At 48.5% G+C, this 22,919-nt stretch overlaps 1 protein-coding gene across 2 annotated transcripts in view; it reads left to right on the plus strand.

The window, feature by feature from the left end:
- The first annotated feature begins 883 nt into the window (after window positions 1-883).
- Window positions 884-22,919, plus strand: part of Hlf (HLF transcription factor, PAR bZIP family member) — a 56,388-nt gene continuing 34,352 nt past the window's right edge. For both annotated transcript variants that reach the window (XM_032912115.1, XM_032912116.1), the window contains exons 1-2: window positions 884-1,481; window positions 3,564-3,899. In XM_032912115.1, coding sequence (XP_032768006.1) covers window positions 1,367-1,481; window positions 3,564-3,899 — 451 coding nt within the window. In that variant the 5' untranslated portion in view covers window positions 884-1,366. The remainder of the gene's footprint in view (window positions 1,482-3,563; window positions 3,900-22,919) is intronic.

Here is a 22,919-nt window from a genome sequence, read left to right on the forward strand (position 1 = left end):
ATAGTTTAAAAATTTATTTTAATTAGTATTCCGACCTTCTAAGTTGGCCCAATTACAGCCATGCTGGGTCTTGTAAATACTCCTAATATTCATTCAGTGTGTAAGTCTCTCCTGCCATCCTTCTGTTGCATGCAAATGTCTTGTTAATTTCCTGCGACAGCGTGGGAGCCAGTTCACTTCAGCTCAGTCTACAGCTCCTGTCTCCTTTCTACGTTTGCCACGCTGTTTAGAATTCAGGAAAGTTGATATTTTAGGTCGGATATGGAGTGGGGCTAGAAGGAAGGTACTAAACTCATCAGGAACGAGGGGAACTATCCAGAAGTCATTCTCTTCACGTCTAGCCAAATAGGAGTCTCCTAAATGTGTCCTCTGGTTGGAGTTACCTGGGGGAGCTTTAAAAACCATTGGTTGCCAGGACATCGGCCCAGGGGGTCTAGTTTAAATCCCGGATGCCACTTGGCCATCTTTTGCTTTTTTTCTTTTTAAATCACCAATTTATTTCCACCTTGAGAACCACTGACAGGAATTTCTCATCGCCCTGCTCACTCTGGGAGGAAAAAAAAGAGCTAGCATGCAAAAGGAGTCAGGGCGAAAGATAGCGGAGTTATTCCCAGCGCAAGGCAGTGAGCGAACTAGGAAAGCTGGCACCTGCGCTTTTAGCAGCCCACCAACGCTGCAAGGTCCGGAAAACCAGCGCGTGCGGCGACGCTACACACGCAGCCCTGGAAGGGCGGGGCGGGTGGGAGGGGCCGATCCGGGCCCCGCCCCTGCACGCCTATCGGCGCGCGGTGCGGGCCCTGACGTCACTCTTGTCAGGGCAGCGGCACATGGACTGCCTGATGCGCTGAGCCCGGCGCTGCGGGGCCGCGGAGCGCGGGGAGCAGCGGCCGCGGCGGGGAGGGGGGTGGGGCGGGACGGCACAGCCTCGGGTGCTCGCGCGAGGGTCCGGGGCCCGCGCTTTGCCTTCTGCTCATCTGCAGCCATCTACGTGTTTTATTCTTTCTTTCCTTTTTTCTGCCCCCCTTTGCAAATTTGAACATTTTGCAAGACTGAGTGGTGTTGGAGGCAGGTGAGAAAGAGCATCCTACACAGGGCCGGAGGAGTCCGCGGCGCTCGGTGCGCTTTCTTTCCCTGGACTGTCAGCACTGAGAACCCGAAAGTTTTCTTGTTTATTTTTATTTTATTTTGATATTGGTACGCTGATGTATTTACAAAGACAGAAGTGATTTTTCTTTTTCCCTTCCTTGTCTGCACTGTTTTGAAAGCGAGTACTTTTGGTTGGCAAAGGACGGAGGAAAAAAAAGCTCATCAACATTTTGGGGCGGCGATTGGCCTTCTTTTTAAAAGACAATTTGCGTGCATCACGATGGAGAAAATGTCCCGACAGCTCCCCCTGAACCCTACCTTTATCCCGCCTCCCTACGGCGTGCTCAGGTCCCTGCTGGAGAACCCGCTGAAGCTCCCCCTTCATCCTGAAGACGGTGAGCGTTGCCTCGGCAGCTGGGCTCAGGGAAGGGACGACACTCCCAGGGACCCCCTGGTCGGCCGGGCACCAGCATCTCTCTTCCCCTCGCTTCGCTTTAGTGAAATTGGGGGGGCTCACCCCCTCTTTCTCCCCAGTGCAAAGGGGACCCCACATTTGAAATAGCGCTGGGAGCCTGGCTCGCCCGCCTTTCTAGGTCTGTCCTCCTGCAGCGCAGGTGACAGGTGAACTTGACAGGTCAGGATCGCTGCTTTGAGTGACAGGGTGTGCGCTTCCGCGGAGAGCGGTGTGACTCCGGGACTGGAGAGGAGAAAGGGCGGGAGGTGGCTGGTTGGAGGCGGGGGAGGGGTCCGAGTAAGTGGGGGGTTCTCAGTCGGCAGCCCGAATATTTTCGGATTGTGTTACTGTTTTGTGTTGTGAACTCACGCGGCGCGAGCGGAGAGGCGCTTTCTCCCGCTGGCCTGCGATTCACCGAGCGGGGTGGGGGGGGGGGAGTGGTCTGTCGGCGGGAAGCGGTGCACGCCTCCAGCGCTGACACTTTCCCGGTGCTCTCTTCCCGGTGGGAGGGGAGAGCTGAGCAGGCTCACGTGTAACCGCGTGCAGGAGCCTCCTCTGGCTTGAGCCCTTTTCTTGGTAAGTCTCAGACCTTCCCCTAGGCAACCGTGGCTTGGAGCTGAGGAGACAGGGGTAGGGGATGGTGGGGAGGGGGTTTTGCATGTGAGACCTGGTTGGGAACGCAGCCGAGGCCGGACGGATTTGTGTTTTGAGCCGGTGTAGTTTCTTGCCTTTGGTGTTATCACAGTGACAAAAGCGAATCATGCTGTTCCTGCATAAAGTCTTGAAAAGATTATTTGGCTGCAAATAGCTTCGGGGTGTTTGCATCATTTTCCCTAGGAGAGAACGCCTGTTGCATTGCAAGAGTTGCTGGTGCTAGATTGCGCGTACAGACCGCCCCCCCTCCCCCGCCCCCAATGCCCTCCCGCATTGCTTCTTAAGGAGTAGGATTGGGGAGAAGGCTTCTGTGGTCGATGTTTTTAAGTCTGACTCTCTAATGAAACTGCGGAGGATTTGAAGATTCAAATGGGTGGCAGTGGGACTACATTTCTCTAAGGGGGAGAAAAAACAACTCGGAATCAAATTCTGTAATCCCTGATTCCACCCACACCTGAATATTGGCAAAACTGCAGACAGCTCGGTAAAGACCAATCCGGGGGAGCTGTATTTCAAGGCAGGAAATAGCTGCATTCTTCCCCTCATAGTGTAGAACACAGCACCTTTGTATAGTACTGCTTTGTGACGGGATGCATAAATGTATACTTTTCTTTTTTGCAAATTAGGTGATATTTAAATGTTTGGGGAAAAGGAACCCACCTTTTAAAACCGACTTAGTCCTTTCGTATGTGTTCCAGTGGCCTGCTAAGCTAATGGATGAGTTTGAAAGTTCATCTCTACCTACCCCTCCCACCCCCCCACCTCCCCACCCCCCCACCCCCCATCCCTCCTCCACAGGCTCCTTCTATGATGGGAGCATCCTTATTGTCCTTGTAAATGGGGGATAATTATTGAGCTAATAAATGAAAAGGAATAACGTGGAAACTAGATGCATAGTAATGAGGGAAGGTGGGGGCGGGGACTGCTTACTCAGACTGAGCATGAATACCATGAATACCGGGGTTTCTAAGTCTGAATGGCCTCAGCTTCTTGCTGTCGTCACTTTCTGAAAGATAGGATCATCTCAATTTGTCGGTGGTCCCCTTAAAAAGCACATCGGTTGTATATACTCTCCGGTGTTCTTTTCCCAGAATAGATTGCGGGTGACTTGACCCTTCAAATTACACACTGAGGCTTGTTCTCTTGTTTTCATTCCAGATCAGTCGGTAGCCCGTCCTACAGACTAGTGTTTTCTTTCCAAAGTAAATAGGGAGATGTTGAAACTCTAGATCCACAAAAGACAGCACCCAAGGCCTCAGTGCCCCCCCAGAAGTAGTTTTGTAACAGACAGCAGGAAGGCTGGTGACAGAATGGCCCCCTTTCTTTTCTGTTTTTAAAAACAAAGCTCACCCTTCCCTTTCTTCTTCAGCATTTAGCAAAGACAGAGACAAAGGTAAGAAGCTGGATGATGGTAGCAACAGCCCGACCGTCCCCCAGTCGGCCTTCTTGGGACCCACCTTATGGGACAAAACCCTTCCCTATGACGGAGATACTTTCCAGTTGGAATACATGGACCTGGAGGAGTTTCTGTCAGAAAATGGCATCCCCCCTAGTCCATCGCAGCACGACCACAGCCCTCACCCTCCTGGTTTGCAACCTGCTTCCTCCACTGCTCCTTCAGTCATGGATCTCAGCAGCCGGGCCACGGCACCCCTCCACCCTGGCATCCCGTCTCCGAACTGTATGCAGAACCCCATCAGACCAGGTAAATTCTGGAAGGTTCACCCTTTAGATGTGAGGGGACGGGACGGAAGCGGTGGTGGGAGGGATTGGCATGAGCAGGAGCTCTTAACAAATGTTTCTTGAGAGGAGCCCTCTCTTCCTGTTCTGAATATCCTTCCTCCTTCAGTGAGCATGCGTAGCTCTCACCTGCAGAGTCGGACTCAGTGGACCCGCCTTTAAGAAGCTGGTGTTTTCGGGTCTGGGGTTGGAACCCTGACTGTTCATTTTAACCAACTCCTAGGAGAATTCTGAGTGGTCGATTCATAGGCTACAGGTTGTGATGTTCCAGCCTGGAGTTAATGAATGGGCTAATGGGTTAATGTAAAGTAAACATCCATTCTATCCCCTACCCCTTTCCCCTGGTCTCCTAACACTAAGGTAATAGGATCTTGCTGGATAATTTGGGTAGACCTCAGAAATTTACCCCATATCCATTCTTCTCTGGCCTAAAGGGGTAAATGTGAGGAGAAGTGCAGGACAGCGCTCTCTCTCTCTCTCTCTCTCTCTCTCTCTCTCTCTCTCTCATTTTTTTCATCTTCTTTGGTCATTGACTAAGACCAAGAATCTAAGTAAATGTAGGCTCTCCTATTGCCCGAGGCTAAGCCTCTTTCTTCATAACACTGTGTTCCTATGAGCCAATCGTGCCTTTCTATGGTTTTCAGTGTTGTCTGCTCATCACGCTTATTCCACCTTTATCAAGACTCGTGCCCATATAAAAAGCCACCCACGGTGGCTCATTTGTGATCCTGGTGCTAGGGAGGTGGATTCAAGAGGATCTCTGAGATTAGTGGACAGCCAGCCCTGGGAAATCAGATACAAATGCACCCACACCCCACCTCCCACATTCAAACAGGCTCACACATATACACAAATTAATAATGAAGAATGTTTAAGAAGACGACACAGAAACGTTACCAACAAAGAACTATGCTTTAAAATCCCCTTGCCAAATGGGCTGGGGGAGGCCCAGACTGAAGCAGTCCCGGATCCGTATTTTTAACACACCATGGCACAAAACAAGCAGGAAGAAAGATCATTCCGTGGACAGGTACCTGGAACAACGATTCAGACTGATACACTGACAGGAAGGTCACTGATCAGAAGGCCCTTAGCTACAGGGAAAGACAGAAAACAAGACAATGAGAGACTTGTGTTAGCAGTCTCTGCTGAACTCTATGTCCCCACGCAGAAATTTCCTGTCACATGCAGAACTGGGAAGGAGCTGAGAGGAAGGAGGAAGAGAGCCCCTACCTTTAAAGTTAGCCTGGAGTTCAGGTTCACCTTTCATAGATCTCTGGGCTTTCAATTTTTATTTTACCCCGTCTCCAAAATCCACTTTAGTCGATAACTCTAGGCCACAGGCGCTATTGAAATGACGCTTTAACCTCCAGATATCCCCGGAAGCTACACTATCCTCTTGATGTGAATTAGAATACCCACTCTAAAGAATGCATAGTGTCAATGTCTTCAGTTTCTTCACTGTGTGAGGCAGCTAGCAAAATACACAGCCTGCACACAGCAGAGGTAATGGAGTGTCACGGGGGGTGTGGGGGAGAGCGGAGTCCCAGAGAGAGGGCACTGGTATGTCCCACATCCTGCTGTGTGTCTGAGGGACCTTAGAACTGGCATAACCTCTTGGAGCCCCACTTTCCCCTTTAATAGAAAGATACCGTTTGATTTGATGGGGTTCTTTTGGGAAAGACAATAACACCAAGGTCAGGTGGCTAGCTTCGGGTGTTCTGTTCGTTTAAAAGGTTGCGGCTGTCGTGAACGTTTACCGTTATGACAACCCTTGTCACCTGAAATACCTTCCTGAAGCCACTAGATTCAGTTACACAGACTCCCCTTGGAGAGAAACAACGGGAGATTTTGTCCAGGGAGCATCGTCTAGGTGTTCCTATTGACAGTGAAAAATTGGGATCATAGGATTTGAGGCTCAGCCATGTGTCAGAGCTCCTTGGAGTCCACAGTGGTCCATGACTCAGGTGATGGGGATTCCCCAGTCCAAGTTGCTGTCAGTAGCAAGGAACTCCCAAGTGTCTGTGAGTAGCATTTTATTAAGTTACAGAAGAAACATACCAAAGGATCTGAAAACAATCCCTCCACTTAAATATCCTTTCCAATGTAGTAGATTAATATTTCAACACAGTTCTGTTCTTTGAACGGAAAACCAAGTGATATTCCTAACAGGAAAAGCAAATCAAAGCTCTTTTTTCCCCCCAAATGCAATAGATTAAAAGAATTCTCATTCTGCCATTCATACGATGTTGCTCATGATAGATTATACTGAGAAATGGAATTTTAGGGGACATGGGCTTGCTGATTGTGTTATCTCAAACAGACCAGAAAAGGGTGAAAGTTCTTAACTATTCTGCATAGCTCACAGGGATGCCCAAAATAGAAATACTCAGTGAATCTTGAGGAAAATGAGTCTTCAGAACAGAAGAGCACAGATATAGCCAGGGGCATTCTGGGAACTGTGATTTCAGTCTAACTGAGGGATCTCAACCTTGGCCACTCTCCCTTGAGGGTAAGTCTTGTGGTATATGGCCATGTGGACTATAGGAAGTTAAGGGACATCTCTACTCTCTTCTTTAGATGCCAAGGACACCCACTCTCCAGTTGTGGCAAACACGAATGTATTGAGCCACCTCACAATGTCCCCTGGGAATAAAGTCACTCCTAGCTGAGAATTAATGTCCTGGACCTTCAACTTAGACAGCAAAATCTAGACTTAATTTAGGCTACTATCATAAAAATGAGTGCTTTTTATATTCTATAATACTCTGTGGCAAATGTCTTGAGACAGTCAAGAGACATTGGGTTGCCAAGAAAAAAAAAAAAAGGTCATATAGTAATAAGAGTGTTCTGCACTTTTAGGGGATAGAATGACGTTATCAGGGTAACCGGGAGATGATGCTGCCCAGTTCGAATGCTTGCCCTCGACAGTCCAGTATGCAATTTTGAGCTATGCTCAATAGCATTGTGTCAATAGCACTACCTGTCTGGGTGAAAGGTAGTGAGGGAAGCCAGACTGACAATTATGCAGGTTGAGGTCTACCTCAAGGGTATCTTGGGATGGCAAGGTGAGCATAGCCGTGCATCTTGGAAACCATTTATTGTGACTGCTCCCCTGACCCTTTCCCCATGTTACACATCCAGACCTGATTCCTTCACGTAGGTGTGCGATCAAAGCACGACTCAGTATCTGAAGAAATAAAACTTCCTGAAGACCTGTGGTACAGACGCGTTGAGAGCCGTGGTGGGGAGAGTATTGGGTTTGAATCCAGGGGCTTCAGGGAGCCTGGGTGCCGTACCCTGGCTGTTCCCAGACCAGCCAGATGGGAAGAATCATTCTGTAGGCTTTGGCATTTGCATGTCAGATCGTATCAGAGGTAGCAGGGAGAACGTGCTCCTGGGGGTTGTAGGCTGGGTACTAGGAAAAATAAGGATCTGTTTGCCCTGAGACTTGAGTGACTGCTTTAAGGACAGCTGTCCCTTTAGGGAAAGTCATCCATTGCAGACAAAGGCGGAGATATTTTTAAACCCCGTGCTTGTAAAGATGGATTTGAGACCATTTCTTCGTGTGTGTGTGTGTGTGTGTGTGTGTGTGTGTGTGTGTGTGTGTTTAAATAGCTTAGGGTGCCTGCCACTTTAAGGCCCAGATTCAGCTGAGAATTGAGAAGGGTTTCTGTTCCCGTCTGAGTCCGGGGACTGAGCTGTGATGAAGGCTGTGTACACAGAAAAGTGAAAACCCTCCCACGTGCTCACGGGTGGGAAGAGGAGGACATTGAGCAAATGGTGTTGAGAGCTGGAGACAGGGACACTTTGCAGCCTGGACTTTGTGCCCTCCTCCTGCTCCCTGTCCTTGGTGGTAGGGCTTTGACTTGGGAGGCAGTTTTGAGCCCTGGGATCTGTATAATTATGTGGGGGAACTCTGTGCAGTGGACTCAGGAGTATGGGAAGTCCCGCAGAGGAAAGTGGGTGAAGCTCGAGTTAAGGATCTGCCTGTCACATATTTTCCCACCCGGCACATGTCCACCTGCTGGCTGAGGACCATGTGAGTCATGGTGCCCTGTATACCACCTCAAGAATCTTGGGAGCTTCTACTTCATTTGGATCAAGGGAATTCTGAAGGAGAGAGAGAGAGAGAGAGAGAGAGAGAGAGAGAGAGAGAGAGAGAGAGAGAGAGAGAGAGAGAGCGCGCGAGTTTATACTGAATGTGGTCTCTTAGATTTACTTATCCTGTTCACCATACCCTGGGAGGGAACAGGCTGGACCTATCTCAGATCCTGGTTGCTGGCATATACAGAATAGCAGTCCCTTGCCTGTGACAAGAGATATTTGGGGAGGAAAATGAAAAGCAAGAAAGCTTGGTGGTAGGAATGCAGGCTCTGGGACAGGAGGCTGAGGTTTTCATTCTAGACTCACCCCTGGCTTGCCAGCTCATTTTGTGTTCACTTTATTTTTCCTTAAGATTATTTATTTACTTTATATATGTGAGTACACTGTCTCTCGCTTCAGACACACCAGAAGAGGACATAAGATCCCATTACAGATGGTTGTGAGCCACCATGTGGTTGCTGGGATTTGAACTCAGGACCTCTGGAAGAACAATCAGTGCTCTTAACCGCTGAGCCATCTCTCCAGCCTTGTGCCTGCTTCTTAACCTCTCTAAGCCTCAGTTTACTTAGCAATAGAATGGAGACTATAAATAACATCCTCTCCGTGGAGGTTCATCGGGCTTAAACAGGATAAAGGATGGCAAAATACAGTGAAGCTTCCGGTACAGGAAAGCTCACTGTCCTTATGAGAGCAGTGACAGGGTAAAAAAAAAAAATGGCTGGGTTCCCTGTCCCCGTTCTCCATTTAGGGATTTGTTCATCTAGTCCTCTTCCCTCTGCAAAAATAGGACATGCTTCTTTTTTTTTTTTTTTTTTTTTTACCTCCCTCAGCTTACCCAGCAATCATTCTTGTAGCCAGTCTGACCTTTCTCTCCCTCCAGGGTTAGAACGAATCACTTTCCTGATGTTCACCTAGCAGTATTGCCCCTGGCTTAGCAACTCCTGTTCTGCCGGTGGGAAAGAACCCCGCATCCGCCCCCACCCCCCACGCCCCCCACCCCCACCTCTCATGGGAGCTGTGGACACCCTGGCCGCCTGCCTGCAGGACCGTGTGCTCCAGGCACGTGGCCATACCCTGTGGAGCTTGCCCGACTCTGGGTGGTGTGCTAGCTTGTGCCCCCCACCCCCGCCCCGTACCCTCTTGCACTCCTCCCCCACTCCTTCTCTACCCAGGAAAACTATAGCAAGTTCCAGCGATCCTGACCCTGTGTTGAAGATGCTGCGCTCCAGAGGGAGGACCATTGATAGGCTAGGGAAACCTGTTCTCGCTGGCGCGTGCAAGCCAGCCCCTAAGCCTGGCCCTCTGGCCTGCCTCTCAAAGGCCCCCATCTCCTCTATCTTTCCTGTGCTGTGGCTGTGGGCAGGATTCCTGGAGACCGGCTGCTGCCAAGGGTCTTGGCAGAGCATTTTCAGTTCAGTGCTGTGCCTACCAGACTAGAAAAATAGCACTAGAAAGACAGAATTAGGTGGAGGGAAGGAAAAGATGGTGGGGGAGTCGGGAGCCAGCCTGGATGACATCCTAATACAGAACCCCAGAGGGTGAGGAGAGAGCGATGATTTATTATGTCTCCGATACCTCTCTTCCAACTAGCACTAATCACTTCTACCCAGGAATCATTTTTTATGTCCTAGCGGTGAAAAACGAAGGGGAGAAGGAAGATAGAGAAAGAAGAAAAAAAAAAAGGAGGAAAAAACCTCATTAACAGCAACCAAAGGGTGGGAAGGGGCGGGTGGTACAGGGCGTGGTTCTGTAAGGTCAGGCACACTCATAGTTAACAATTTTCCATCTCTTGTGTTTAACATACATAATCCCTGTAAATACCTTCACTTAAACCACGACCCCTGTTTTCTGCCATAAACTGAAATTTCTTAAGTTACGTGATAGCGCACCACACATCGGGACTCTCAGGATGTCCCGGGTTTGATCTGTGGATATCGACGACGTACCAGGTAGCAATGGTTTCTAGGCTCCCACAGAGCCAAGCCGGAATCCTGATCTGGCCACTCCCGGGCTCCCACTTGAGCTCAGGTAAGTCATTTAAGTGATGTGAGTGTCTGTGCTCCCGTCTGGAATTCCGGAAAAATTGCAGCATCTTTTCCATAGAGCTAGGAAGGTCGTAGGAGACAGTGTGTGGCAGTGCACTGAACACAGGGCCTCCTACACAAGAAGTACCCCTAACAGCCACGAGCAGTATCCCCAATTGCCAGCGAGTGTCACTCCCTTAGAGGACTGAGGAGAATCTTGATGTTGTCCTCTTGACCAGAGACAGTTCAGGTCCAGGACTCTGGATTTCTCTTCAGCCTCTGTTTCCTCTTACCTGGCCCTCACTTAGCCTCTGGGGTTTATTCAGGAGGTCGTGGGGTATTGCGACCTTTATTTGCTTCCCCTTGCTTACAGGATTAAAAACTGAAGCAAGCCAACAAAAGGCATCTTGAAGAAGTTCTTGCTTGGATTTGTCGCCCGAGAGCTATTTCCTAGTAAACCTTTCAATGCCACAGCCTGATTTTTTTTTTACAGTAAGGTTTTTTTTTTTTTTTGTAGCTTTTTTTTTTGCTCTACCACTGACAAATCCCAACCCTTACAGTAAGTTTTAATGAGTGCTGCTTGAACCCTGTAGAAAGGAGAGCCAGGAGGACTTCTCGGGATGTCGGGAGAGTTTAGGCGAGCCTCCAGGAAACCAGCAAAACCATTTGTTAATATTTCAGAAGACGCTTCCCCCTCCCCGGTTTCTTTCACCGTGTACATTCCTGGACTTCCTGAACCTTCCTTTTGCAAGGAGAGCCCAGCAGACACTAGCGTTTCTCCTAAGTCAGGTCTGCTGCTGCCTTTCTCTAGTGCTGAGGGATTAGACTGGAACACAGAAGGTTGTAAGATGCCGGGAGCAGGATGGACAGGCCCAGAAATAGCATCAGGCTTTGCTTTGTTTCCGTTGTGCTCCTGGGGGAGGATAGATGAGGGGAGGATTTGGTTGCTAGTCTCCAGAGGGTGGCCATTTCAGAGGGAAGTTCAAACTTGCAAGCACACAGAAAAGTGCCAGGACAAACTTGGCTCTCAGTGCCAAGTGGCGAGTTCATTGAGACCTGAGGCGTCTATTGAAAAGAGGAGGGTGGCATGGTAGTGAAGTAGGCAGAATAACATTTGAAACTATGGAAGGGACCGGTGCCAGTCCTAGCTCACAGACCTCACAGGAAGCAGCCATGGCTCAGGGCAAGGGTGCCCCAGGCCTGGCTTCCTGGAAGAGCTGGACCGAGTGCCAGGGGCCCCAGAAGAAGTGAGAGAGCGAGGTTAGAGAGTGGGCCAAAGAGCAGAGTGGTAGAGGCATGAAGTTCACAGTGTGCTTGGGCAGCAAGGTACAGTCTGAGTGTGGCTGATGTCCAGTGCCCGTCTGCTGGAGACCAGGAAGAATGGGGGCGTCCCGTGGTGGCTGATCACAGAGGCAGCTTCATGTATATCATGCACCAGAGCCTGAACTGCGTTCCGGAGGCAGTGGGGAACCACTTATGAACAGAAAAACAGCATGCGAACATTTCTATTTGGGTTCAAGGTTAGATGTGAAACATTTTTAGAAATGTGACAGTAGTTTCCTCTGGCGAACTAGGATTTCCTTATTTTTCCTGATTTTGAAAATAAACACCCTTCCTCCAACATCAAACAGATTAAAAAAAAAAAAAAACCACGATGTTCTAATTGATCTAGATGAAGTAATTTCAAAACATGGGGCTTAAGTTTCACTGTAAAGCCCATAATTTTAGTGATTGGGGGAAGCACTCTCTGGCAAGGAAGTAGTTGGAGGGATTTGAATGGTTTGGAATTTAAATGTCCAAATGCAGAGCTGGCCTCATAGGAGTAAAAAATAGCTTTTAATAAACTCGGCCCATTAGTGTTCATTGTTTTTAAATGCCTCTATTTTATATGGCTTACTAGGTTTGCAAATAAGTATATTGAACCAATTTTTATGAATGTATTTGTGTGTATGTGTGTTTGTTTGTTTCTGTGTGTGTATTTGTGTGTTTGTGTATGTGTGTATTTGTGTGTATGTTTGTGTGTGTGTGTTTGTGTATGTGTGTATTTGTGTGTATGTTTGTGTATGTGTTTGTGTGTATATTTGTGTGTTTGTATGTGTTTATGTTTGTGCATGTTTGTGTGTATATACATTCAAGTGTTGTGTTTGTGTGTGTGTTTGTGTTTGTGTGTATGTATGTATTTGTGTGTATGTTTGTGTGTGTATTTGTGTTTGTATGTGTGTTTGTGTTTGTGTGTTTGTGTGTGTGTGTATTTGTGTGTATGTTTGTGTATGTGTTTGTGTGTTTGTACGTGTGTGTGTGTGTGTGTGTGTGTGTGTACATGCAAGTGTTGGAGGAGCGAATGCCTTAGTGGTACAAGCAGTTCTTGATCATAAGGCTTAACTGAAGCAGTAGTTTCCAGCTAAAAGTAGTTTCTGGCCAGGTTATTAATTTTATTTGAGAAAGGAAGGGATCATCGCTGCTTCATGCTTGCTCTCTGACCTTGTATTTGCAGTTCCCTTCTTCTCTGAAACCAGAATGAATGTTCCTCGTGCTTAAAGTATGCATATGTATGAGGGAGATGGGGCGGGTGTTGCTAGAGAAGGAGGCTTGGTGGGAGGTGAGAGGCAACAGGATGGGGGGTAGCTGCTGGAGGGGGCACACGTGAAATGACCTCTGTAGGTTCCCCTAAGTGTATGCACACTGAGGTGGTATTCCAGGAGATTGGAAGGTTGACGATAACCCAAACCATTTCCTTAGGTAAAAATCAACAAATAAAAAAGCAGTTGTACAGTTCCACTTCCCGCTGCACACACTGGACAGTTCGAGGGATGTTGACAGAATCCAGTCTCTACCAGAGAAGGAACTGTTCAGCACACTCCTCTTCCACCGGCACCCCGTGGGCAGACTCCGGGGCTGATTGTGTATATGAAAATCTCCAAGATGTTCCGTGTTCGTTCTTCTCCGACTTCAACCGATAGCATTATCGTCTGAAGTCACCGTCTCCCCAGTCTTCTGTTCTCTCCTGGAAAAAAAAAAAAGACCGGTCACACCAAGTTCCTGAAAGGTTTAGTTTTCAAAGTTGAATCTGGGATGTTTGTTGTTATTATTGATGCAAGAATGCTGTGGGGTTTGCGGGTCTTATAATGAGGTATGGCTGTGTCTAATGGAAACCCCTTGGCGTTCTACTCTTTCCCCACAGGCCCTAGATTCCTAAAAAACAATGAGTGCGTGCTACAGAGAGATGCTCGTGGGACCCGCAACACTAAATCATCTGTGACAGAATGTTCTTGCAAAGAGTGGAATTGCATAAATGAATCGACAGAAATGAGTGCTTTGGCAGAGCTCCTTGAGTGGGGAAGAGAGATGTTTGCTCTTCTAATTAGCTCTGGGTAGCAGCCTGCCTTGATGTCTTTGCTGAGGTCTCCTTACAGGTCCGTTAGAGCTGCCAAAAAGTGTGTGTGTGTGTGTGTGTGTGTGTGTGTGTGTGTGTGTGTGTGTGTGTGTGTGTGCACTCATGCATGCATGCATATATGTGGTGTGCACATGGAAGTCAGGAGACAACCCCAGATGTCCTCCTCATGAATACAGTCCACCTCCTCTGAGATGCAGTCTCTTGTTGGCCTGGAACTTGTCGGTTTTGCTAGACTGGCTGGTCAGGGATCCCCTCACCCTCCGTCTTTGCCAATGCTTGGATTACAATTACACAGCACTGCTTTTTATGTGAGTTCTGGGGATCCATCCCGGATTGTCGTGTCTGTGAGAGAAACACTTTGCCAGCCCTCCTGGGCCCAAAACCTGCCATTCTCAGTGGAAGGGTTAAGCATGCTGTCCGGCCGTGCACGCCGGATGCCTCTTGAGTTGAACTGAGTGAGCACGGAAGACTGAAAGTTTGCCACTGAGGGAAAGGATGCCACAGGGCTCTGACCAATAAGAAGCTGTGCTGTAAACCAGCTGAGCAAGGTCATCCAGGTCCATCGCAGTCAGTTTACCTGGGCTGGAGATCACCATTCTCTAGGGTACTATAGAGCCTTGTTAAGGATGTGGGCAAAGAAAGCCCGAGGCCTGCCACTGAAGACTCAGTTCACCTTATTCATTATGACAAGGGCTTAAGGCCACGCCTTGGTTTTGCTCAAGAGAACAATGAACCAGAGGAGGAAGTGCTCTCTCAGTCAATACAGTAGTATTGCTCTACCGCCATTAAAGCTTTTTAAAAAATTACATTTACTTATTTAATTGTGCGTGTGCATGTGTGTGTGTGTGTGTGTGTGTGTGTGTGTGTGTGTGTGTGAGTGATGCATGCATGCCAGTGAGCACTTACTGTGTGCCACAGTTTGTGTGTGGAAGTCGGAGGACAGCTTTCCCTTCCACGTATGCCCTAGGAGCGAACGCATGTCGTCAGACTTGGCAAGTGCCTTTCCACAGTGAGCTATCCTGCTGTCGCCATACTGTTTTTAAAAGGCCAAAGAGCCCTGGAAAGATCACAGGGGAAAAGGTAGAAAAGTAAGACTGTGGGCAGAAACAGTGCCTGGGGAGAGCTTCTGCAGATGCTGGCCCCGTAGTGCAGGTTTCATAGGAACTACATAGGTTTCCTTTCATTACAATTGAGGTCTTCATACTAACCGGCATTTTCAGGGAAGCTGAGTGTCCCATTTCTTCACAGAATCCACGGTGTGTTTAAATGGCCAGCAACATGCATGGAGATGAACAGTTCTTAAAAAGTTTTGATCAATATAAAAATACATTTTGTTATTAGCTTGTGGATGAAACTCACCTAAATAGAGAAAGGCAGCTACGAGCATCCAGCTCTATTGGATTCCTTCGATGTTTTAGGTGTACTGTAGCCAGTGTGGGCATTTTATAAACTAGGCATAGAGAAGTGTTTGAGTCTGCTTGAGTCTGTGTCTCTTTTGACTTTCCGTTTGTCTGGTTGTAGCATCACATTGACTTAGATTTTATGATCATTTGATCTCCGGTCAAGGATACTGAAAAGTTTTAACATTCTTTGTTTGCCCGTGTGTGTAGTATGTGCATGTGTACACGTTTGTAGGTGTGCACAGACACATGTATGTGTGTGCATCTTCTATTGCTCTCCACATTACTATTTGAGGCCGTGTCACTCACTGAGTGGAGCTCACCGATTCTGCCAGAGTAACTGATGACTGAGTCCCAGGGTCTTCCCGCCTCTGTCATCCTGGTCCCTGCTGGGGTTCCATGAGTTCATTACGTGCCTGGCTTCCCCTGTGGGTGCTGAGATTACTAAATTGGTTCTTTATGCTTGCATAGCAAAGGGCTTACCAAACACTGAGCCTCCTCCATTGTCATTTTATAAAGAAAGATACTGTGAAAACATAATTGGGGGGCCACGTTTGACTTAGCAGTGCAGGAAGCAGCCCTTTAAGGACTTTAACCAAGGGCATCTACACTAATGTTCTTAACCTCAAGTATGTATCAGCTGGGTCAAAGACCCTGGGGCACAGCAGTTTCTGTGATTGCACTCCCGCCCCCTTCACGCCATTGCCCGTTAGGATCTCCTGCTGCTCCTCCAACGCCATCTTCATGCTTCTGTCCCCAAATGCCATGTAAGTACATAGAAAACCAAATAGGTGACTCGTCATCAGAGAGGATGCCATAGACAATTCCCAAAGACACTAATGAGACCTCACCCATCAGGGCAACTTCTCCCTCTTCCCCCTTTTACAGAGAAGTGGTTGTTAGGCGTCTACCCTTGGCGCCACTGTTTCCCAACAGTGTAAGGCTGCGGCCCTTTATTTCCCGCACTGTAAAGGAGTGGAAAGAGACGCTTCCAGAACTCCTGATTTGACAGACAATGACTGTCTCTCTCCTTCCTCCTCCCATCATCACCTATGGGCTCTGATGGGAGAGCACGGCTGTGCAAGAGAGATGTCGGCCGGATACCCTTCCACACCGGTTGGGCCGATATACCAAAGAAAGGCTTACAAAGAGGCTGCAGCTGACCGTGACCGTGCGTGCGTTTGCACCTGTGGAAAGATGCACACGCTAGCAGTTCCATGGCGGCCCCTTCTGCTTTTGGCCTTTCACAGGCACCACCAGCTTCCCTGAGTAGCTCCTCTGATCAGCACACGTTGCAGCTGGAACTTTCCCCTGTGTCCTCCACGCTGCCATCCAACACTGCTGCAGCGCGTAGACAGGAGAGAGCAGAGCTGCACATCTCTTCCCCCCTGAGCCTTTCAACATGACGGAAGGTATGCGGTGCTCCCTTCTGCCTTCTTTTGAGGGGCACCTCTGAGTCATAAAGGATGACTGCTCTCTTGGTGGGGGCTGTGACACTCTTAATGGGACTAACAATTAGGACGTGGGCTGCCAATGCCAGCATCTTCACTGACCCTGTGCTCCCTCTCTTAAATACTGTTGGGGACCACCCAGAGAGACAGAAATAGGACTAGGATAGCTCACTCAGGAAAATCACCATCCTTTTCTTGACTAGAGTGAAAACATAAAGAGGTTGATTTAAAAAGATGATTAAGAAATGTGATTAGCTAAGTCTTTGCTTTCCTACTGCAGTAGAAGTTGAGGGTCTTGTCATATTTTGTGGTACTCTGGCACGTGTGGATAAGGAAGGCGAGGTAAGGCTAATGGCAAGTTACACAGTATTGCGCATCAAATATAACACCATGTTCCCCTCTTAACGATGATGTTCCATCCCAGCTAAAGCGCCCTCAGCCTGTCTTCCACCCCCCCCTCCCAGGTATCTCTGGACTCTCCTTTTATAAAAGATTAGGTACAACCCTCCTAAATTTAAACCAGCTAAATGCAGTATGGAATTATTGTCATATGCATAAGGGCTCTCCTCCCCTCCTCCTCTTCCTCCTCCTCCTCTTCTCCTCCTCCTCCTTCTTCTTCCTCCTCCTTCTTCTCCTCCTCCCCCTCCTCCTCCTCTTCCCCCTCTTCCTCCTCTTCCTCTCCCTGTCTCTCTCTGTCTGTCTCTGTCTCTCTCTCTGTCTCTCTCTCTGTCTCTCTGTCTCTCTGTCTCTCTGTCTCTCTCTCTCTCTCTCTCTCTCTCTCTGTGTGTGTGTGCGTGTGTGTGTATGTATAGAGGTGCATGTGGAGGTCAGATGTTGAGCAAGGTGTCTTCCTCAACCACTCTTCACTTTTTAAAACATTCTTCTCTCATATATTACATTCCAACCTCCCCTACCATCCCCTCCTCCTCATCCCTACTCCACCTCCTCTCAGACAAGAGCAGTACTCCTGGGGACATCAGCCAAACACAGCATAACAAGCTATAATAAGCTATACTAAGACTAGGCATACACTGTCACATCAAGGCTGGATGAGGCAACTCAGTAGAGGGAATAGAGTCCCACAATAGACAAAAGAGTCAGGAACAGCCCTCTGCTTGCAGTTAGGAGCTCCACGAGATCATCAAGCTACTCAGCCATAACCTATGCCAGACCCATACAGGTTCCTTGATTTCTCATGTTCCTGTGAGTCCCAGTCAGTCGACTCTGTGTTCTGGCCTACCCCTGACCCCTCTGGTTCTTCCAGTCCTCAGCAGGACTCCTGAGCTCTGCCTAATGTTGGGCTCAGGAGCTCTGCATCTGCCCCATCAGCTGCTGGTCGACCTCTCTCTGGTCTCTCTGATGATGTTTGCTAGGCCCCACTTTACCAAGGCAAGGGCTCTTCTGAACCTGGAGCACCTCAATTTGGCTACTTTAGCTAATCAAATTGCCCGGTGGGTCCCATTTCTGCTTCTGGAACCCAAGAGGACAAGAGGGGCTGATGTGCTTTTTCTTAATGGGGTCACTAGTGATCTGAGCTCGGGTCCTCACGCTTGAAGAGCCAGTGTTTCATCTACCAAGCCATGTAGCTCTGTAGCTCGAGATGGTACGGTTAAGCCTGGGGGTGAGGGAGGGTGGGGCGGGAGGGGTGCTAAGGATTTCATGTAAAAGGTTGTTGCAGTGGTTCTCAACCTTCCTAATTCTGTAACCCTCTAACACAAGTTACTCATGCTGTAGTGACCCCCAACTGTAAAGTTATCTTCATTGCTACTTCATAACTATAATAGTAATAGTTGCTATTGCTATGGTAATGTAAGTACCTGCATTTTCCATGATCTTCTGCGGTGTGTGTATGTGTGTGTGTGTGTGTGTGTGTGTGTGTGAGAGGAACCATAGGTTGAGACCCACTCAACCACAGGTTGTAGAGAATTCACTCTTACTAAGCATAATAGTGGTTCTTGGAGTTTAGTCTGTTCCTAGGAGGTTAGAATGGTGGGACTACATTGCCTGTTTTCTTGTATTCTCCATCAGTCCTTCCATCTCGACGACGACAGGCAGCTTAAAAATAAATTGGGCATATCTTAGTGGCCAGAAACCATGGCAATCAGGATGAAAGCATTATCAGAGCAGAAATAGCAAGCTTTGATAGAGCCATCCGGAGAAACACGGTCCGGGAGCATCCACACACTTGTCTGAACCCTTATGTCCTCAAATTAGATTGGGTTTGATCAGAGCGCTTGTTGGAAGCCATGAAACGTTGATCCCATTCTAAGCCTTGGTTTCTCATCTAGAAATGGTGACCTGCTTCACAAGATTGCCATGAGGGTTAAGTTATGTTAAACGTGATATCCGTGAAACAGCTTGGGGCTGTGCCTACTTGGGAGTGACGACTGTCATTTTAAGTCAGAGTCATAGTCTGTTGTTTGAATAACTTTCTAAAGTGTACTTGTAGTTGCTTGGAGTATCAGATACAGGCTGCTAAGGCTGAGTCTTCACAAGCTCCCCTGATGCTTGCTTGGGGACAATGAGGAAATGACGTATGTAGTTCTCTGGTTAGGCTAGTTTACAAGTATCCTCTCATGCTAGCCACTTGTCTTAGTTGGAGTTTTATTGCTGTGAGGAGACAACATGGCCGAGGAGACAACATGACCACGGCAACTCTAATAAAGGACAACATTTCATTGGGGCTGGCTTACAGTTTTAGAGGCTTAGTGCATTATCATCATGGCGGGAAGCAATCAGTGTCCAGGCAGACATGATACGGGAGAAGGAGATGAGAGTTCTACGTCTTGATCCAAAGGCAGCAGAAGGAGACTGTGTGGACGTATGTAGCTTGAGCATATAGAACCCTCAGAACCCACCTCCACAGTGACACACTTCCTCCAGCAAGGCCACACCCACTTCAACAAGGCCACACCTCCTGATCGTGCCACTCCCCATGGGCCAAGCATTCCAATACATAAGTCTACGGGGGACCTACACCTGTTCAAACAGAGCACTGCCGCATCTCTGGGTTTTACTTCCTTGTCTATAAAAATGAGAACAATGCCTGTCTTCCTCACGAATGTGTCACAGATGTCAGATAGCCAATTAAAGAGCGGACCGAACAAAACCCAATGCGAAGTTCAAATTGGGATGGCTTTATTATTTCCACTAGATTTGAAACGGCAACAGGGGAAACATGTGGCAAAACCACTTCAAAGGTAGCCTTAGCCATGAGGAATGAAGAACTTGGAGTCGGCCCATCTAGACTTGGCAGCCACCGTGGCAGGATGAAGTTATGCGTTTTTGGACAGATGACCACTATTCTCAAGGCCCCCGCTGTCCTTGTCTGCGAAATGCAGGTACTTTGTGTAGCTATGTGACCCTGTGGGCTGAGACTCCTGTGAGCTGTAACACTATTTTTTTTTTTCAAACTTGGGGCCAAAAGAACAATTTTTTTTTTAAAGCCTCCTGGAGTCATGGTACCAAGGAGGTGGATTGAGAAGCAGACAGCCTGCCATTCATAAGAGATTATGGTGTTTAAAAACCGAAGCTTAGATGCCTGGCATTTGACACCATTTGAGGTAGGCAAACAATTAGAGTGGGTTAAAAACAGCCTTGATTCTGGATGAGAACCACTGGTTCCCGCACCATCCCTGAGCCACTCGGAACCTCAGTTATCTGTCTGGAATCATTGCTCCAAGGGTTGGCTGTGTGAGCCGTGGCTCGTCAGCCAGACAGCATACAAGGTAGGGGGCGCACCCCAAGGCCCACGGCTACCTCTTCTGTTGGCAGTTTTTCCCATCTGCACTTCAGCCCTTGCTATGCTGGGTGCAGGCTTCTAGGACTGTTGATGGTGTATGCTTTGGCTCCTAGTCTAGAATGTCATCCTAAAGATTATGAGGCTCAGCCTTGATCCATGGAAAAGAGTTCTGTGATTAATTAGCAATGCCTGCCATGCTTAGGTGTGGCAGTACCCGTGTCACATATGTGCTGTCCCTCCAAGGCAGGTTGGGAAGCTCCTTTAGGATGCGTACCCTCCACTGGGCAGCAGATCAAGGACCTGGGCCAGGGTTGTTTCCGGTGTCCTGGAAAAAAAATGTTTTTCCAAGCCTCCGGCAGGTTCTGTTTTAGTCTCTTGGGGAGGCTCCTTCTAGTTAAGTGAGCAGACAGAATGGGAAGAAAGGAAGTCTGTTGGTTCTGCTCCACGGTCACAAGACAGGAGCTGCAAGATCAAGAAAGCTGGAAATTCTACCATGTAATTCCTCGGAAACTCCAACAAGGACCAGGCAAGGTGCCCCCTGGCCCAGCAAGGGCAACCACAGACCACAGACCTTGTCTGGCTGTGGCCAGAGGTCATGGCTACAAATCCCCTGGACACTAGTTCCTTGGTAGGCATCCAGTTATACACTCCATAGCCAGTGGCCCCGGAGAATTCGCCAATCTGTTTAAAACCGAAGCTGCCCCTCAGTTATCCCTGCTGAGGGACTGAGCCTCTGGGGTGTTGGCGTCTGTGTCTCTGCAGCTTTGGAATGTGATGCATGGTTTTGTACTGGTGATCTGCTTTCCTGGTGATGTTTGAACATTTCAGATTTTATTTTATTTTTGAGAACAGTGGAGGGGGTGAGGAGTGCTTTTTCGCAGTTCTCAAAGTGTTTTTCATAGCCAGCCGCTGCCTCCAAGCCATCTTACTTCAAGCCTGTGAATGGGTACCAATGGGATATTTGCACCCGCGCACTCATTGTGCTTTGACTCTGTGCTCCCCGGGATCCTGGTAGCTGTGCCATAAGGCGTGGATTAAGAAGTGTGTCAGGCAGTGTTGGGAGAAGGGCCCAGAGGCCATACACTGTCTGTGAGGAGTCTGTAAAGACCTCGCCCGCCCACGGAGTGGAGGAGAGTGGCCCCTGACTTCCTTTGTTCCTCCTGCTTCCTGTGTTTTCCAGTGGCTGCACTTGAGCTCTGCATACAATTAACTTTCAATTATCCCCGAGTCTGATTAGTCAGTTTGCAGATTAACCAAGTCGAAGGCTCACCTGGGTCTGCAAGGTGCTCTTCAACTCAGTAGATCTTGCTGATTAATTAGTTGGTTATGGCTGATTGCCTGCTCGGGGATCCTGAAGCCCTGGGACTGGGCTACTTAGAGCAGGGGAGGCTGATCAAGGGATAACCCTGTCTGTGCCTTTTGACTCCCTTTAGTCAGGAGAAGATCAGAGAAAGCTCTGACTTCTCTAGCACAGTCCCTGAGAGGTTCAGACACACCCTGGGGTCCTGCTACAGAACACTTCACTCCACCTTTTGTTTCAACCAACACACTTTCCGAATCGGGAAATTTAAGTTGACCACAGGGTGCTGTGAAATTTGAAAGGCATTGCAATTAGAAATCTAATATGTTGAAAGTAGGCCCAGCCTGCAGCAAATGGGGGATGCTGCCCCCTCTTCCTCCTCTTCAGTCTGTTAACTTCCTCCCTTCAAACGTGTAGACTGACAGCCCCCCCCGCCCCTCCCAACACCAAGCATTGGATCCCATCTGAGGTCTGTGGAGGTCAAGGCCATGGTGACAGTGTGGGCAAGGTGCTGCCTATGAAGAAAGGTAGGTTCCTCAAGATTCCGATCTTCCCAAGGTGGTTATTTGGGATGCTCGTGATTTGATCTCGTCGTTGTCCTCCTTTACAGAAAGCCGACTACCTTTGCCTGAGTCTCTGTGGGGTGAAAGAGCAGTGATATATTTGTTGGTCATACCTTACACAAGGTCAGAATAAACTCTGTAACCTGCGGTCGATCTTTCACCGAGCTTGGGACCACCTCGGTTTGGGCAATGGATAACTCCAGTCTTCTGCATAAACCTGGAGAACGTGTCCTCTGAGGATTTGGGCATGTGGAGAAAGAGGGGCATGCACACATATGTTTAATGGGGTTTCATGGGTTACCAACATGTCTCCCTTTCTGGGTTCTCATTTCACATTTCCCAGACCATCAGGTCATGGGCTCAGTCAGCATCAGCACCTCTTTCTAGCCAGGGCCGTGAGTTTCTGTGGTCCTCCGTGTTTTCCCAGGGCTGTCAATGTGTATGTACAGTCTAGAGATCACATTCTATTAACACAAAGAAATCTGCTTGGGCTGCCTGGTTTTGCAGTCACGTGGAGAGAAATGTGTTTCTTTGGTCCGCCAGCCTGCAGCTCTCTGTGCAAAATACAGCAGAGAGCTGGGCACTGGCCAAGCTTACATTTCACTTCGGAACACACTTTCGAATCACTCCTTGGCAGAACATCCCCGGTGGTGGTGTCTATTTGGAGAGTAAGTTAGAGAAGTGTTGTTTTTCTCTTATGAGTGTCAGGAGATAGGACCTTTAGAACATGTTTTACTTTCCCCATCTTCCCATCTTCAGGGTGCCCAGATATCAGTGCGATCCAGGAAAAGGCAGCAACAGCCGCAAAGAGAAGCCTTCTCTTTGTCCCGGGCTGCCCTGCAAAAGCAGTGAAGACAGCGGGGGCTGCCAGGGACGGAGATACTTAAGGCCAGGGTACTAACATCAAAAGCAAATTTCTGCAGCTCTGGGGCCAAGGAGCTACTCTCCCAGATAAAGCAACATTGTTGTCCAAATCTTTCTTTCCAAAAGATCTGAGACTTTCC

This window comes from Rattus rattus, chromosome 9 (genome assembly GCF_011064425.1).
Source record: "Rattus rattus isolate New Zealand chromosome 9, Rrattus_CSIRO_v1, whole genome shotgun sequence".
NCBI classification, from domain to species: Eukaryota; Metazoa; Chordata; class Mammalia; order Rodentia; family Muridae; genus Rattus; species Rattus rattus.